The sequence below is a fragment of the Oncorhynchus masou genome, unplaced genomic scaffold (assembly GCF_036934945.1).
Source record: "Oncorhynchus masou masou isolate Uvic2021 unplaced genomic scaffold, UVic_Omas_1.1 unplaced_scaffold_1637, whole genome shotgun sequence".
Taxonomy (NCBI): Eukaryota; Metazoa; Chordata; class Actinopteri; order Salmoniformes; family Salmonidae; genus Oncorhynchus; species Oncorhynchus masou.
Genome location: NW_027016734.1, coordinates 40,817 through 57,500, shown reverse-complemented (window position 1 = coordinate 57,500; position 16,684 = coordinate 40,817). Strand labels below are relative to the sequence as shown.

General features: G+C 44.5%; 1 protein-coding gene across 1 annotated transcript in view; it reads right to left on the bottom strand.

Annotated features, from left to right (window-relative positions):
• LOC135539104 (glutamate receptor-interacting protein 2-like) overlaps positions 1 to 16,684 on the bottom strand; it is a gene marked incomplete at both ends in the record, with an annotated part of 118,668 nt that overhangs the window by 69,746 nt on the left and 32,238 nt on the right. Inside the window, 2 exon segments of the mRNA XM_064964959.1 lie at positions 595 to 740; positions 3,858 to 3,993. Of these exon segments, the coding sequence (XP_064821031.1) occupies positions 595 to 740; positions 3,858 to 3,993 (282 nt within the window).

The window sequence follows — 16,684 nt, the reverse complement described above, 5'->3', positions numbered from 1 at the left end:
GTTAAATAAAGGTGTTCTCAACCTGCCTACCTGGTTAAATAAAGGTGTTCTCAACTAGCCTACCTGGTTAAATAAAGGTCTTCTCAACTAGCCTACCTGGTTAAATAAGGTTGTTCTCAACTAGCCTACCTGGTTAAATAAAGGTGTTCTCAACCTGCCTACCTGGTTAAATAAAGGTGTTCTCAACTAGCCTACCTGGTTAAATAAAGGTGTTCTCAAGTAGCCTACCTGGTTAAATAAAGGTGTTCTCAACTAGCCTACCTGGTTAAATAAATGTCTTCTCAACTAGCCTACCTGGTTAAATAAAGGTCTTCTCAACTAGCCTACCTGGTTAAATAAAGGTCTTCTCAACTAGCCTACCTGGTTAAATAAAGGTCTTCTCAACTAGCCTACCTGGTTAAATAAAGGTGTTCTCAACTAGCCCACCTGGTTACATAAAGGTGAAATAAATCAATCAAAATAAAAAAGCTTGGCCTTTGATAGGTTGCATTTCAACGTATTTGTATTCTTCTTCCCGGATCTACAGAGGTGCCTAGCAGGTATAGGAGTTAGAATTCAGACTACAACCCAAGAACAACAGTCAGCCCCTCCTACCTGATGGGGGCAGTTCGTACTCCACTTCCAGCACCACTCGTTCCCCCACGTTCTTCAACAGACAGATGATCTCTTCGTGTCTCAGCTTGGTCAGGTTGATGCCATTCACTGACTTGATGTAGTCGCCCACGTTCAACTGATCACTCCTAGGACAGGAACATATGGACATATACTACATAAAACATCAATTATCTAATATGATTGTCATCATTTTAGTTCAGCTTGGTCAGGTTGATGCCATTGACTGACTTGATGCAGTCACCAACGTTTAGCGGATCACTCCTTAGACAGGACCAGATATACAACATTATCTAGCTGATCACTCAGACAGGACCAGAGATACAACATTATCTAGCTGATTACTCATTTGACAGGACCAGAGATACAACATTATCTAGCTGATCACTCATTAGACAGGACCATATTGTAGATACAACATTATCTAGCTGATCACTCCTTAGACAGGACCAGAGATATATTATTATCAGCTAGATAATGTTGTATTCCACCTTTCACTAAACCTACAGGCTTCAGGATCCACGACAGATGAATAGCATGACGTGGGTTAAAATCTACTCTCAAAAAACAGAATTAGAAACCAGAGAACAATCAAACTCTTTAGTTTGGCAACTAGTTTGGGAGAAAACTCATTTCAGGACAAAAAATCTATTCCATCTATTCTACAACAATAACATTCGGTTCCGAGTTCCACACAGACAAACAGATAGGACCAGACAGAGTTGATCGATAAGTTCTTTGTTGGTTGTGATTGCCAGGTAGATAACTTGTGGTTTGAAGTATTCAAGGCGGACTTCACAGGAAAATAGTTTTTGTTGCTGCGTTTCTTATGGTAGGATTGTGAGGTAGAGAGTTTGAGAAAGGAGAGAGTTTGTCAACAAGTAAAGAGAACGTCAATCAAATACCCCATGTTACAAAGCCTAAGCCTCTAGCACAGTACGACTGTGATTAACAACAAATTACATTTTGTTGGAAATATTGATCTACCTACTGTATATAGATTAACAATATGATGTTGCTAGTTACTTAACGATCTAAATGAAATCAGAAAGCAAGCTCCTGTCTTCTCATACACCCACTAGATTAAAGGACTCCTCATACACCCACTAGATTAAAGGACGTCTCATACACCCACTAGATTAAAGGGCTTCTCATACACCCACTAGATTAAAGGGCTTCCTCATACACCCACTAGATTAAAGGACTCCTCATACACCCACTAGATTAAAGGACTCCTCATACACCCACTAGATTAAAGGACTCCTCATACACCCACTAGATTAAAGGGCTTCTCATACACCCACTAGATTAAAGGACTCCTCATACACCCACTAGATTAAAGGACTCCTCATACACCCACTAGATTAAAGGACTCCTCATACACCCACTAGATTAAAGGACTCCTCATACACCCACTAGATTAAAGGACTCCTCATACACCCACTAGATTAAAGGGCTTCTCATACACACACTAGATTAAAGGACTCCTCATACACCATTTACATTTAAGTCATTTGGCAGACGCTCTTATCCAGAGCGACTTACAAATTGGTGAATTCACCTTATGACATCCAGTGGAACAGCCACTTTACAATAGTGCATCTAAATCATTTAAGGGGGGGGTGAGAAGGATTACTTTATCCTATCCTAGGTATTCCTTAAAGAGGTGGGGTTTCAGGTGTCTCCGGAAGGTGGTGATTGACTCCGCTGTCCTGGCGTCGTGAGGGAGTTTGTTCCACCATACACCCACTAGATTAAAGGGCTTCTCATACACCCACTAGATTAAAGGACTCCTCATACACCCACTAGATTAAAGGACTCCTCATACACCCACTAGATTGAAGGACTCCTCATACACCCACTAGATTAAAGGACTTTTCATACACCCACTAGATTAAAGGACTCCTCATACACCCACTAGATTAAAGGACTCCTCATACACCCACTAGATTAAATTACTTCTCATACACCCACTAGATTAAAGGACTCCTTTTACACCCACTAGATTAAATGACTTTTCATACACCCACTAGATTAAAGGACTTCTCATACACCCACTACATTAAAGGACTCCTCAGACACCCACTAGATGAAAGGACTTCTCGTACACCCACAAGATTAAATGACTTCTCATACCCACTCGATTAAATTACTTCTCATACACCCAGTAGATTAAAGGACTTCTCATACACCCACTGGATTAAATGACTTCTCACACCCACTAGATTAAAGGACTCCTCATACACCCACTAGATTAAAGGACTTCTCATACACCCACTAGATTAAAGGACTTCTCATACACCCACTAGATTAAAGGACTTCTCATACACCCACTAGATTAAAGGACTCCTCATACACCCACGAGATAAAATGACTTCTCATACAACCAATAGATTAAAGGACTTCTCATACACCCACTGGATTAAAGGACTTCTCATACACCCACTGGATTAAATGACTTCTCATACCCACTCGATTAAATGACTTCTCATACCCACTCGATTAAATGACTTCTCATACACCCACTGGATTAAAGGACTCCTCATACACCCACTAGAGAAGACAGTGATGACAGATACACATGCTGACAGATCAACAATGCCAACAGGCTATTATGTTGCATTCTAGGATTCTCAACCATTAGTGTCTTCCCACAGTCACCGTGAAGCACCATACGCCTGAACAGGGACACTACTCACACAATGAATACTGCTTTATTCTTTGGTACATTGCTCATTTAGCTGATATTGCATCTTCATTAAATATGCCAGTCATGAGATTAATTTAGATTTTAACATGTCCCACTTTCTTTATTCAGAGTAAAACAGCTTTGGATAAAATCCACTTTCTACATAAATTGTCAAGCTAAGGCTCAAGCACAGACAGGTGGCTTGCAGAGCGTCTCATCTGTAAGTTTCATCTGGGTAGGGGGAAAGCCTGGGGGGAAGACTTCTTCTATAAACCAGACAGGTCCGTCAGTAGATTTACACATAATGACAAAAGACCAAGACTACGCGCCTATTTTTAGCATCGTCATCCTAGTCGTTAAACAATCCTTTGGAAATCTGCCTCTAGTGAAAGGACATGTCAGGTGGTTGTTTCTACATCAGGGCCTGATACAGCAGGGCTGCGTCTGTGACGGGAGACCGAGGGGATGGAGGTGCAAGATGTCCTGTACACACGTGCACATTCAGTAACAAAAAAGTGAGCAAATACTGTAAAAACAAACACCATGTAGATCTCACCTGGCAGCCAGTCCTCCTGGTCGTAGGTTGGAGACGCGGGGCTTTCCGTCCTTGTCTGTTCCTCCAGAGATGGTGAGGCCCAAGGTGCTGCCTTCCTTCTTAATCAGCTCCACTATCGTCACGCCCCGCAGATCTTCTACCCCAAACACAAACACAAGAACAAACAAACGCAGAGTCAAAGGACAGTATACATTATATAGTAACCAAGCCTTCACAGCCAATAGAACACACAGAAACACAGTCAATGGACAGTTTACATTATATAGTAACCAAGCCTTCACAGCCAGAAGAACACACAGAAACACAGTTTACATTATATAGTAACCAAGCCTTCACAGCCAGAAGAGCACATAGAACCACAGTCTACATTATATAGTAACCAAGCCTTCACAGCCAAACGAACACATAGAACCACAGTATACATTATATAGTAACCAAGCCTTCACAGCCAGAAGAACACATAGAAACACAGTATACATTATATAGTAACCAAGCCTTCACAGCCAGAAGAACACACAGAAACACAGTCAATGGACAGTATACATTATATAGTAACCAAGCCTTCACAGCCAGAAGAACACACAGAAACACAGTATACATTATATAGTAACCAAGCCTTCACAGCCAGAAGAACACACAGAAACACAGTATACATTATATAGTAACCAAACCTTCACAGCCAGAAGAACACACAGAAACACAATATACATTATATAGTAACCAAGCCTTCACAGCCAGAAGAACACATAGAAACAGTATACATTGTACATTGCCTTTGGAAAGTATTCAGACCCCTTGACTTTTTCCACATTTTGTTACGTTACAGACTTACTAAAATTGATTAAATACATCAAAATCTTCAGCAATCTACACACAACACCCATAACGACAAAGTGGAACCAGGTTTTTCAGAAATGTTTGAAAATGTATTACAAATAAAAACACAAAATACCTTTACATAAGTAAGTATTCATAAGTATTCAGACTCTTTGCTATGAGACTCAAAATTAAGCTCAGGTGCATCATGTTTCCATTGATTATCCGTGTGATGTTTCTCCAACCTGATTGGAGTCCACCTGTAGTAAATTCAATTGATTGGACATGATTTGGAAAGGCACACACCTGTCTATATAAGGTCCCACAGTTGACAGTGCATGTCAGAGCAAAAACCAAGCCTTTGTAATGTGGGGTGGAGCAGGTGAACCCAAGTGGAGTCTCAGACGAGGAGACAGGGATAAGGTACTCAAGGTATTTATTGAAAAGCGGGGGGTAGATGGGGTGCAGGCCAGGGGAAGCTCGGGCAGGTAGCAGGGAACCAGGGACTGAGGCTGCGACCAGGGCAAGGGGAGTAGGGGCAGGGTAGCCTAGTGGTTAGAGTGTAGAGGCGGCAGGGTAGCCTAGTGGTTAGAGTGTAGAGGCGGCAGGGTAGCGTAGTGGTTAGAGTGTAGAGGCGGCAGGGTAGCCTAGTGGTTAGAGTGTAGAGGCGGCAGGGTAGCCTAGTGGTTAGAGTGTAGAGGCGGCAGGGTAGCCTAGTGGTTAGAGTGTAGAGGCGGCAGGGTAGCCTAGTGGTTAGAGTGTAGAGGCGGCAGGGTAGCCTAGTGGTTAGAGTATAGAGGCGGCAGGGTAGCCTAGTGGTTAGAGTGTAGAGGCGGCAGGGTAGCCTAGTGGTTAGAGTGTAGAGGCGGCAGGGTAGCCTAGTGGTTAAAGTGCAGAGGCGGCAGGGTAGCCTAGTGGTTAGAGTATAGAGGCGGCAGGGTAGCCTAGTGGTTAGAGTGTAGAGGCGGCAGGGTAGCCTAGTGGTTAGAGTATAGAGGCGGCAGGGTAGCCTAGTGGTTAGAGTGTAGAGGCGGCAGGGTAGCCTAGAGGTTAGAGTATAGAGGCGGCAGGGTAGCCTAGTGGTTAGAGTGTAGAGGCGGCAGGGTAAGCAGGCCTGGAGCGGAATCCAAAGAAGCAGTAAAGCGTCCAGGGCTGGGAAGCAGGACTGACGGGACGAGGGACTGGAGACAGGGACCAGAGTCAGAGCGGACAGAACTGTAGTGGGGAGAAAAGCAGCGTCAGGCTAGTGAAAACAGGCACAGGATAACAAGATCTATGCAGGAACAAACGGGCTTGAAATGCAGACTGACTGAGCAGAGGCTGGCAGAGTGGAAGTGGCAGGACTTTGTAGAGGTCTTGATTATGGAACAGGTTGCAGCTGGTAGGGATCTACTCTGACTCCAGCACACCTGTCAACACACACGCACACGCGCACACGCACGCACGCACGCACGCGCACACGCAGATACACAGAGAGAGAGGGGAACACTGGGGGAGTGGCGGCAGGTTAGGGAGACACAGGATGTGCAGTAGAGGGCGTGGCAGGGGCAGATGTAACACAACCATGTGAAACCAAGCCATGAGGTCAAATTAATTGTCCGTAGAGCTCCGAGACAGGATTGTGTCGAGGCAGAGATCTGGGGAAGGGTACCAAAAATGTTCTGCAGCATTGAAGGTCCCCAAGAACACAGTGGACTCCATCATTCTTAAATTTGGAACCACTAAAACTCTTCCTAGAGCTGGCCGCCTGGCTAAACTGAGCAATCGGGGAGAAGGCCTTGGTCAGGGAGATGACCACAAACCCGATGGTCACTCTGACAGAGCTCTAAGGGATGGGAGAACCTTCCAGGAGGAGGAGCTCTAGAGTTTCTCTGTGGAGATGAGACCCTTCCAGAAGATTGAAATCTTTGGCCAGAATGCCAAGGAGGGAAACCTGGCACCATGCATACAGTGAAGCATGGTGTTGGCAGCATCATGATATGGGGATGTTTTTCAGCGGCAGGGACTGGGAGACTAGTCATCATCGAGGCAAAGATGAACGGAGCAAAGTACAGAGAGATCTTTGATGAAAACCTGCTCCAGAGCGCTCAGTACCTCAGACTGGGGTGAAAGTTCACCTTCCAACAGATCAACGACACTAAGCACACAGCCAAGACAACGCAGAAGTGGCTTTGGGACAAGTCTCTGAACATCTCTGGAGAGATCTGAAAATAGCTGTGCAGCGATGCTCCCCATCCAATCTGACAGAGTTAGAGAGGACCTGCAGAGAAGAATGGGAGAAACTCCCCAAATACAGGTGTGACAAGATTGTAGCATCATACCCAAGAAGACTTGAGGCTGTAATCGCTTCACAAGGTGCTTCAACCAAGTACTGAGTAAAGGGTCTCAATAATTATGTAAATATGATATCATTTATTTGTATATATACATTTGCAAAAGATTCTAAACTGTTTTTGCTTTGTCATTATGGGGTACTGTGTGTAGATTGATAAGAAGAAGAAAACAAATTTAATTAATTTTAGCATAAGGTTCTAACATAACAAATTGTGGAAAAAGTCTGAATACTTTCCTAATTCAACAATCTTTCTGTGCAATCTGCTTCTCATTTGGCCCAGTAGTCACACTGCATATTTTGTAAACATTCCATTTTTAACCACTTATAGCAGCCTGACTAAAGAGAGAGACCAGCTACAGGCCTGTTATAGCAGCCAGACTGAAGAGAGAGACCGGCTACAGGCCTGCTATAGTAGCATGACTAAAGAGAGAGACCAGCTACAGGCCTGTTATAGCAGCCTGACTGAAGAGAGAGACCGGCTACAGGCCTGTTATAGCAGCCTGACTAAAGAGAGAGACCAGCTACAGGCCTGTTATAGCAGCCTGACTGAAGAGAGAGACCGGCTACAGGCCTGTTATAGCAGCCTGACTGTAGTGAGAGACCAGCTACAGAACTGTTATAGCAGCCTGACTAAAGAGAGAAACCAGCTACAGGCCTGTTATAGCAGCCTGACTAAAGAGAGAGACCAGCTACAGGCCTGTTATAGCAGCCTGACTGAAGAGAGAGACCAGCTAGAGGTCTGTTATAGCAGCCTGAATTAAAGAGAGAGACCGGCTCCAGGCCTGTTATAGCAGCCTGACTAAAGAGAGAGACCGGCTCCAGGCCTGTTATAGCAGCCTGACTAAAGAGAGAGACCAGCTACAGGCCTGTTATAGCAGCCTGACTAAAGAGATAGACCAGCTACAGGCCTGTTATAGCAGCCTGACTGAAGAGAGAGACCGGCTACAGGCCTGTTATAGCAGCCTGACTAAAGAGAGAGACCAGCTACAGGCCTGTTATAGCAGCCTGACTAAAGAGAGAGACCAGCTACAGGCCTGTTATAGCAGCCTGACTAAAGAGAGAGACCAGCTACAGGCCTGTTATAGCAGCCTGACTAAAGAGAGACCGGCTCCAGGCCTGCTATAGCAGCCTGACTGTAGTGAGAGACCAGCTACAGAACTGTTATAGCAGCCTGACTAAAGAGAGACCAGCTACAGGCCTGTTATAGCAGCCTGACTAAAGAGAGAGTCCAGCTACAGACCTGTTATAGCAGCCTGACTGTAGTGAGAGACCGGCTCCAGGCCAGTTATAGCAGCCTTGTGTATTGACGTGCCAAGGTGGTTTAATTGTTAAACATTTTGCTCCATTGTTACTTTGTCGCGCTTTGCACTTTTGCCTTTGGCTGCAGGTTTGTTGGACACTGTTGCGTCCGTCTGTTGTTTGCTTCTGCAGAAGAAAGTGTGCGTCTGATCACAACTCTCTGCTCTCCTGCACCTGACTTCTACACCAGTAGATCACAACTCTCTGCTCTCCTGCACCTGACTTCTACACCAGTAGAGCACAACTCTCTGCTCTCCTGCACCTGACTTGTACACCAGTAGAGCACAACTCTCTGCTCTCCTGCACCTGACTTCTACACCAGTAGATCACAACTCTCTGCACTCCTGCACCTGACTTCTACACCAGTAGGGCACAACTCTCTGCTCTCCTGCACCTGACTTCCTACACCAGTAGATCACAACTCTCAGCTCTCCTGCACCTGACTTCTACACCAGTAGAGCACAACTCTCTGCTCTCCTGCACCTGACTTCTACACCAGTAGGGCACAACTCTCTGCTCTCCTGCACTTGACTTCTACACCAGTAGAGCACAACTCTCTGCTCTCCTGCACCTGGCTTATACACCAGTAGAGCACAACTCTCTGCTCTCCTGCACCTGACTTCTACACCAGTAGAGCACAACTCTCAGCTCTACTGCACCTGACTTCTACACCAGTAGAGCACAACTCTCTGCTCTCCTGCACCTGACTTCTACACCAGTAGGGCACAACTCTCTGCTCTCCTGCACCTGACTTCTACACCAGTAGAGCACAACTCTCTGCTCTCCTGCACCTGACTTCTACACCAGTAGAGCACAACTCTCTGCTCTCCTGCACCTGACTTCTCCACCAGTAGAGCACAACTCTCTGCTCTACTGCACCTGACTTCTGCACCAGTAAGTAGCGCACAGCTGTGACATACGGCCACCGCGTCCTGTGTGTAATTGTCATTTGAGCAGGTATTCCAACAGTTTCCAATGGAATATTTTTTTATATGTACACTGAACAAAAATATAAACACAATATGCAATGTATACAGAAATGCTTCAGTCTGGTTTAGACCCCATCATAGCACTGAGACGGCACTTGTGAAGGTGGTAAATTACATTTTAATGGCATCGGACCTGGATCTGTCCTCGTTCTCTAGACCTTAGTGCTGCTTTTGATACCATCGATCACCACATTCTTTTGGAGAGATTGGAAACCCAAATTGGTCTACACGGACAAGTTCTGGCCTGGTTTAGATCTTATCTGTCGGAAAGATATCAGTTTGTCTCTGTGAATGGTTTGTCCTCAGACAAATCAACTGTAAATTTCGGTGTTCCTCAAGGTTCCGTTTTAGGACCACTATTGTTTTCACTAAATATTTTACCTCATGGTGATGTTATTCGAAAACATAATGTTAACTTTCACTGCTATGCGGATGACACACAGCTGTACATTTCAATGAAACATGGTGAAGCGCCAAAATTGCCCTTGCTAGAAGCATGTGTTTCAGACATAAGGAAGTGGATGGCTGCAAACTTTCTACTTTTAAACTCGGACAAAACAGAGATGCTTGTTCTAGGTCCCAAGAAACAAAGAGATCTTCTGTTGAATCTGACAATTAATCTTAATGGTTGTACAGTCATCTCAAATAAAACTGTGAAGGACCTCGGCGTTACTCTGGACCCTGATCTCTCTTTGAAGAACATATCAAGACCATTTCAAGGACAGCTTTTTTTCCATCTACGTAACATTGCAAAAATCAGAAACTTTCTGTCCAAAAATGATGCAGAAAAATTAATCCATGCTTTTGTCACTTCTAGGTTAGACTACTGCAATGCTCTACTTTCCGGCTACCTGGATAAAGCACTAAATAAAATTCAGTTAGTGCTAAATACGGCTGCTAGAATCCTGACTAGAACCAAAAAAATGTGATCATATTACTCCAGTGCTAGCCTCTCTACACTGGCTTCCTGTCAAAGCAAGGGCTGATTTCAAGGTTTTACTGTTAACCTACAAAGCATTACATGGGCTTGCTCCTACCTATCTCTCTGATTTGGTCCTGCCGTACATACCTACACGTATGCTACGGTCACAAGACGCAGGCCTCCTAATTGTCCCTAGAATTTCTAATGGAGGCAGGGCTTTCTCCTATAGATCTCCATTTTTATGGAACGGTCTGCCTACCCATGTCAGAGACGCAAACTCGGTCTCAACCTTTAAGTCTTTACTGAAGACTCATCTCTTCAGTGGGTCATATGATTGAGTGTAGTCTGGCCCAGGAGTGGGAAGGTGAACGGAAAGGCTCTGGAGCAACGAACCACCCTTGCTGTCTCTGCCTGGCCGGTTCCCCTCTTTCCACTGGGATTCTCTGCCTCTAACCCTATTACAGGGGCTGAGTCACTGGCTTACTGGGGCTCTTTCATGCCGTCCCTGGAAGGGGTGCGTCACACCTGAGTGGGTTGATTCACTGATGTGGTCATCCTGTCTGGGTTGGCGCCCCCTTTGGTTGTGCCGTGGCGGAGATCTTTGTGGGCTATACTCAGCCTTGTCTCAGGATGGTACGTTGGTGGTTGAAGATATCCCTCTAGTGGTGTGGGGGCTGTGCTTTGGTAAAGTGGGTGGGTGGGGTTATATCCTTCCTCTTTGGCCTTGTCTGGGGGTGTCCTCAGATGGGGCCACAGTGTCTCCTGACCCCTCCTGTCTCAGCCTCCAGTATTTATGCTGCAGTAGTTTGTGTCGGGGGGCTAGGGTCAGTTTGTTATATCTGGAGTACTTCTCATGTCCTATTCGGTGTCCTGTGTGAATCTAAGTGTGCGTTCTCTAATTCTCTCCTTCTTCTCTTTTCTTTCTCTCTCTCGGAGGACCTGAGCCCTAGGACCATGCCCCAGGACTACCTGACATGATGACTCCTTGCTGTCCCCAGTCCACCTGGCCGTGCTGCTGCTCCAGTTTCAACTGTTCTGCCTTATTATTATTCGACCATGCTGGTCATTTATGAACATTTGAACATCTTGGCCATGTTCTGTTATAATCTCCACCCGGCACAGCCAGAAGAGGACTGGCCACCCCACATAGCCTGGTTCCTCTCTAGGTTTCTTCCTAGGTTTTGGCCTTTCTAGGGAGTTTTTCCTAGCCACCGTGCTTCTACACCTGCATTGCTTGCTGTTAGGGGTTTTAGGCTCGGTTTCTGTACAGCACTTTGAGATATCAGCTGATGTACGAAGGGCTATATAAATACATTTGATTTGATTTGAACATGTAAAGTGTTGGTCCCATGTTTCATCTGCTGAAATAAAATACATTTTCCATATGCACCAAATATTATTCTCTTAAATTTTGTGCACAAATGTGTTGACATCCCTGTTAGTGAGCACTTCTCCTTTGCCAAGATAATCCATCCACCTGACAGGTGTGGCATATCAAGAAGCTGATTAGAAAGATCATTACACAGGTGCACCTTGTGGTGGGGACAATAAAAGGACACTCTAAAATATGCAGTTTTATCACACAACACAATCCCACAGATGTCTCAAGCTTTGAGAGCGTGCAATTGGCAAGCTGACTGCAGGAGTGTCCACCAGAGCTGCTGCCAGTGAAATTAATGTTCATTTTTCTACCATAAGCCACCTCCAACATCGTTTTGGAGAATTTGGCAGTACGCCCAACCTGTCTCACAATCACGCCTGCCCAGGGATGTAAGCATTCAGTCTGTTTGACCTGAAGCATTGTCAATAAAGAGGTGAATTGGGAGCATAAACAGTGTGCGGGCCTTCCTTCACAAACATCCCAAATAATTCCACACGATGAGTCATTCCCAGAAGCTCAGACCCTCAGTGACACATCGTGGTACAAAGACTGGATCAGTTAGCATCACAAACTAGGTTATAACATTAAAGTTCAAGTAAAATACTGTTTCAATATGACCAAAGTGATGCGAAGGGAGCAAAGATTAATATGTTGTAACCAATTGGATTTCAATCAATATAACAATTAACTTTATGTCGATTATCATCACACAATAAAAGTTAATATATAATCCTTACCAATCGTCCCGATGTCCAAGTGTAAATAAGAAAGTCCCAAAATCCAATCCAAGAACAAAATGTGCCATCCTCCCTTTTACTTAAATGCAAACCAGTGCAACATATTTTGGATTAATCAATCTTCAACTATTAAAGGCCACGGTAAGAGTGTTTCCCTTTGGGGGGGTATGAGGAACTGGCTGTTTCTGTGTGCTTATTTTGCATTTTAGCATATTCAACGTTTTGGTCTTTAAGTGTTTTTTTTTGTTGGTCTAAAGTGTTTTTTTTAAAAGACAAGCTTCTTTAAAGGACAAGAAGTCTATACAAACACAGACAACAATGAATGTTGGTGCAAAGACTATGACAATATCTTTGTGATTCAGTACATGTTCAGTTGTGGAAGAGACCTTCTATAGTTGCTGCTGTTAGCAATTTATGTTATTCTTCAATAACACAAACTCCAAAGCAAATCGGGGGAGAAAAATAGGTTTATTTGATTAGGACAAATCAAGATGTTATGCTGGGAGGTAGATGTTCAGTCTCCCTGTCCTCAGCTTTTCTCCCCACCGAACAAAGGAGCAGGAGGCCATTTATAACCCCCAGCCTAGCCTGAGGTTGACCAATCAGAAGTCCTTGCAGGACAACTTTGCCAATGGCCAAATAACAAGTATAACCACTCCAGACTCAATGTACAGACCAATGAAAATGTGAGCCATGTAGCACACGTCGCTCTGAGGTCAGGGGTGACATTCCACAGATTCTGAACAGATGTTGAACTGAAACTCAACTCCTACTTATAATTCGCTATTGACCATTCATTTTTAAGTCATCTCATTCTCTCGTTGTGTATTTATCTTCAAAATATTATTATACTGCAATGCGTCTGAGGCTATGTGTTCCCCTACTGGCTGGGATCATATGCCGGTGTGTCCACTGCACGTTTAGTATGTTCTCACTGAAGCATTGTAAATCCTCAGTGGTGTAATCATTGATTCACTTGTTCATTGATCCCTTAGTCAATGGTCAGCATTACTGTGCAGAGAGACCAGCTGCAACAACCTGATTAAAGAGAGAGACCAGCTACAGCAATCTGACTAAAGAGAGAGAGAACCAGCTACAGCAACCTGACTAAAGAGAGAGAGACCAGCTACAATAACCTGACCAAAGAGAGAGAAACCAGCTACAGCAACCTGACTAAAGAGAGAGAGACCAGCTACAATAACCTGACTAAAGAGAGAGAGACCAGCTACAATAACCTGACTAAAGAGAGAGAGAGAGACCAGCTACAGCAACCTGACTAAAGAGAGAGACCAGCTACAGCAACCTGACTAAAGATAGAGAGACCAGTTACAATAACCTGACTAAAGATAGAGAGACCAGTTACAATAACCTGACTAAAGATAGAGAGACCAGTTACAACAACCTGATTAAAGGAGAGACCAGCTACAACAACCTGACTAAAGAGAGAGAGACCAGCTACAACAACCTGACTAAAGAGAGAGAGACCAGGGACAACAACCTGACTAAAGATAGAGAGACCAGTTACAATAACCTGAATCAAGATAGAGAGATCCAGTTACAATAACCTGACTAAAGATAGAGACCAGTTACAACAACCTGATTAAAGGAGGAGAGTCCAGCTACAGCAACCAGACTAAAGAGAGAGAGACCAGCTACAACAACCTGACTAAAGAGAGAGAGACCAGCGACAACAACCTGACTAAAGATGGAGAGACCAGTTACAATAACCTGAATCAAGATAGAGAGACCAGTTACAATAACCTGACTAAAGATAGAGAGACCAGTTACAACAACCTGATTAAACAACCTGACTAAAGAGAGAGAGACCAGCTACAACAACCTGACCAAAGAGAGAGACCAGCGACAACTAAGGAGAGAGACCAGCTACAACAACCTGACTAAAGAGTGATAGACCAGCTACAACAACCAGACCAAAGAGAGACCAGCGACAACAACCTGACTAAAGAGAGAGAGAGAGAACTCGACCGGCTACAGCAACCTGACTAAAGAGAGAGAGAGACCAGCTACAAAACCTGACTAAAGAGAGAGAGACCAGCTGCAACAACCTGACTAAAGAGAGAGAGAGAGAGGACAGCAAAAACCTGACTAAAGAGAGAGAGACCAGCTACAAACAACCTGACTAAAGAGAGAGAGAGACCTTCAGCAACCTGACTAAAGAGAGAGAGAGACCAGCTACAGCAACCTGACTAAAGAGAGAGACCAGCTGCAACAACCTGACTAAAGAGAGACCAGCTGCAAGAGAGAGAGAGACCTTCAGCAACCTGACTAAAGAGAGAGAGAGACCAGCTACAACAACCTGACTAAAGAGAGAGAGACCAGCTGCAACAACCTGACTAAAGAGAAAGAGAGACCAGCTGCAACAACCTGACTAAAGAGAGAGAGACCGGCTACAACAACCTGATTAAAGAGAGAGAGACCAGAGACTAAAGAGAGAGACCAGCTACAACAACCTGACTAAAGATAGAGACCAGCTACAATAACCTGACTAAAGATAGAGAGACCAGTTACAACAACCTGATCAAAGACTAAGGAGAGAGAGACCAGCTACAGCAACCTGATTAAAGAGAGAGACCAGCTACAACAACCTGACTAAAGAGAGAGAGACCAGCTACAACAACCTGACTAAAGATAGAGACCAGTTACAATAACCTGACTAAAGATAGAGAGACCAGTTACAACAACCTGATCAAAGAGAGAGACCAGCTACAGCAACCTGACTAAAGAGAGAGAGACCAGCTACAACAACCTGACTAAAGAGAGAGAGACCAGCGACAACAACCTGACTAAAGATAGAGAGACCAGTTACAATAACCTGACTAAAGATAGAGACCAGTTACAATAACCTGACTAAAGATAGAGAGAGACCAGTTACAACTAACCTGATTAAAAGAGAGAGAGACCAGCTACAACAACCTGACTAAAGAGAGAGGCTACAACAACCTGAGAGAGAGAGACCAGCTACAGCAACCTGACTAAAGAGAGAGACCAGCTGCAACAACCTGACTAAAGAGAGAGAGAGACCAGCTACAACAACCTGACTAAAGAGCGGAGAGAGACCAGCTACAACAACCTGACTAAAGAGAGAGAGACCAGCTGCAACAACCTGACTAAAGAGAGAGAGAGAGAACAACCTGACTAAAGAGTGATAGACCAGCTACAACAACCTGACTAAAGAGAGAGACCAGCGACAACAACCTGACTAAAGAGAAGAGACCACCTACAGCAACCTGACTAAAGAGAGAGAGAGACCAGCTACAGCAACCTGACTAAAGAGAGGAGACCAGCTGCAACAACCTAACTAAAGAGAGAGAGACCAGCGACAACAACCTGACTAAAGAGTGATAGACCAGCTACAACTACCTGACTAAAGACAGAGAGAGACCAGCTACAACAACCTGACTAAAGAGAGAGAGACCTACAGCAACCTGACTAAAGAGAGAGAGAGACCAGCTACAGCAACCTGACTAAAGAGAGAGACCAGCTGCAACAACCTGACTAAAGAGAGAGAGAGACCAGCTGCAACAACCTGACTAAAGAGAGAGAGACCGGCTAAAACAACCTGACTAAAGAGAGAGAGAGACCAGCTACAACAACCTGACTAAAGAGAGAGACCAGCTACAATAACCTGACTAAAGAGAAAGAGAGACCAGCTACAGCAACCTGACTAAGGGAGAGAGAGAGACCGGCTACAGCAACCTGACTAAAGAGAGAGACCAGCTACAATAACCTGACTAAAGAGAGAGACCAGCTACAATAACCTGACTAAAGATAGAGAGACCAGTTACAATAACCTGACTAAAGATAGAGAGACCAGTTACAACAACCTGACTAAAGATAGAGAGACCAGTTACAACAACCTGATTAAAGAGAGACCAGCTACAGCATCCTGACTAAATAGAGAGAGAGACCAGCTACAACTACCTGACTAAAGACAGAGAGAGACCAGCTACAACAACCTGACTAAAGAGAGAGAGACCAGCTACAGCAACCTGACTAAAGAGCGAGAGAGACCGGCTACAATAACCTGACTAAAGAGAGAGAGACCAGCTACAATAACCTGACTAAAGAGAGAGACCAGCTACAATAACCTGACTAAAGAGAGACCAGCTACAATAACCTGACTAAAGAGAGAGACCAGCTACAATAACCTGACTAAAGAGAGAGAGAGAGACCAGCTACAATAACCTGACTAAAGAGAGAGAAAGAACTCAGAGAGAGAGACCAGCTACAATAACCTGACTAAAGAGAGAGACCAGCTACAATAACCTGACTAAAGAGAGAGAGAGACCAGCTACAGCAACCTGACTAAAGAGAGAGACCAGCTACA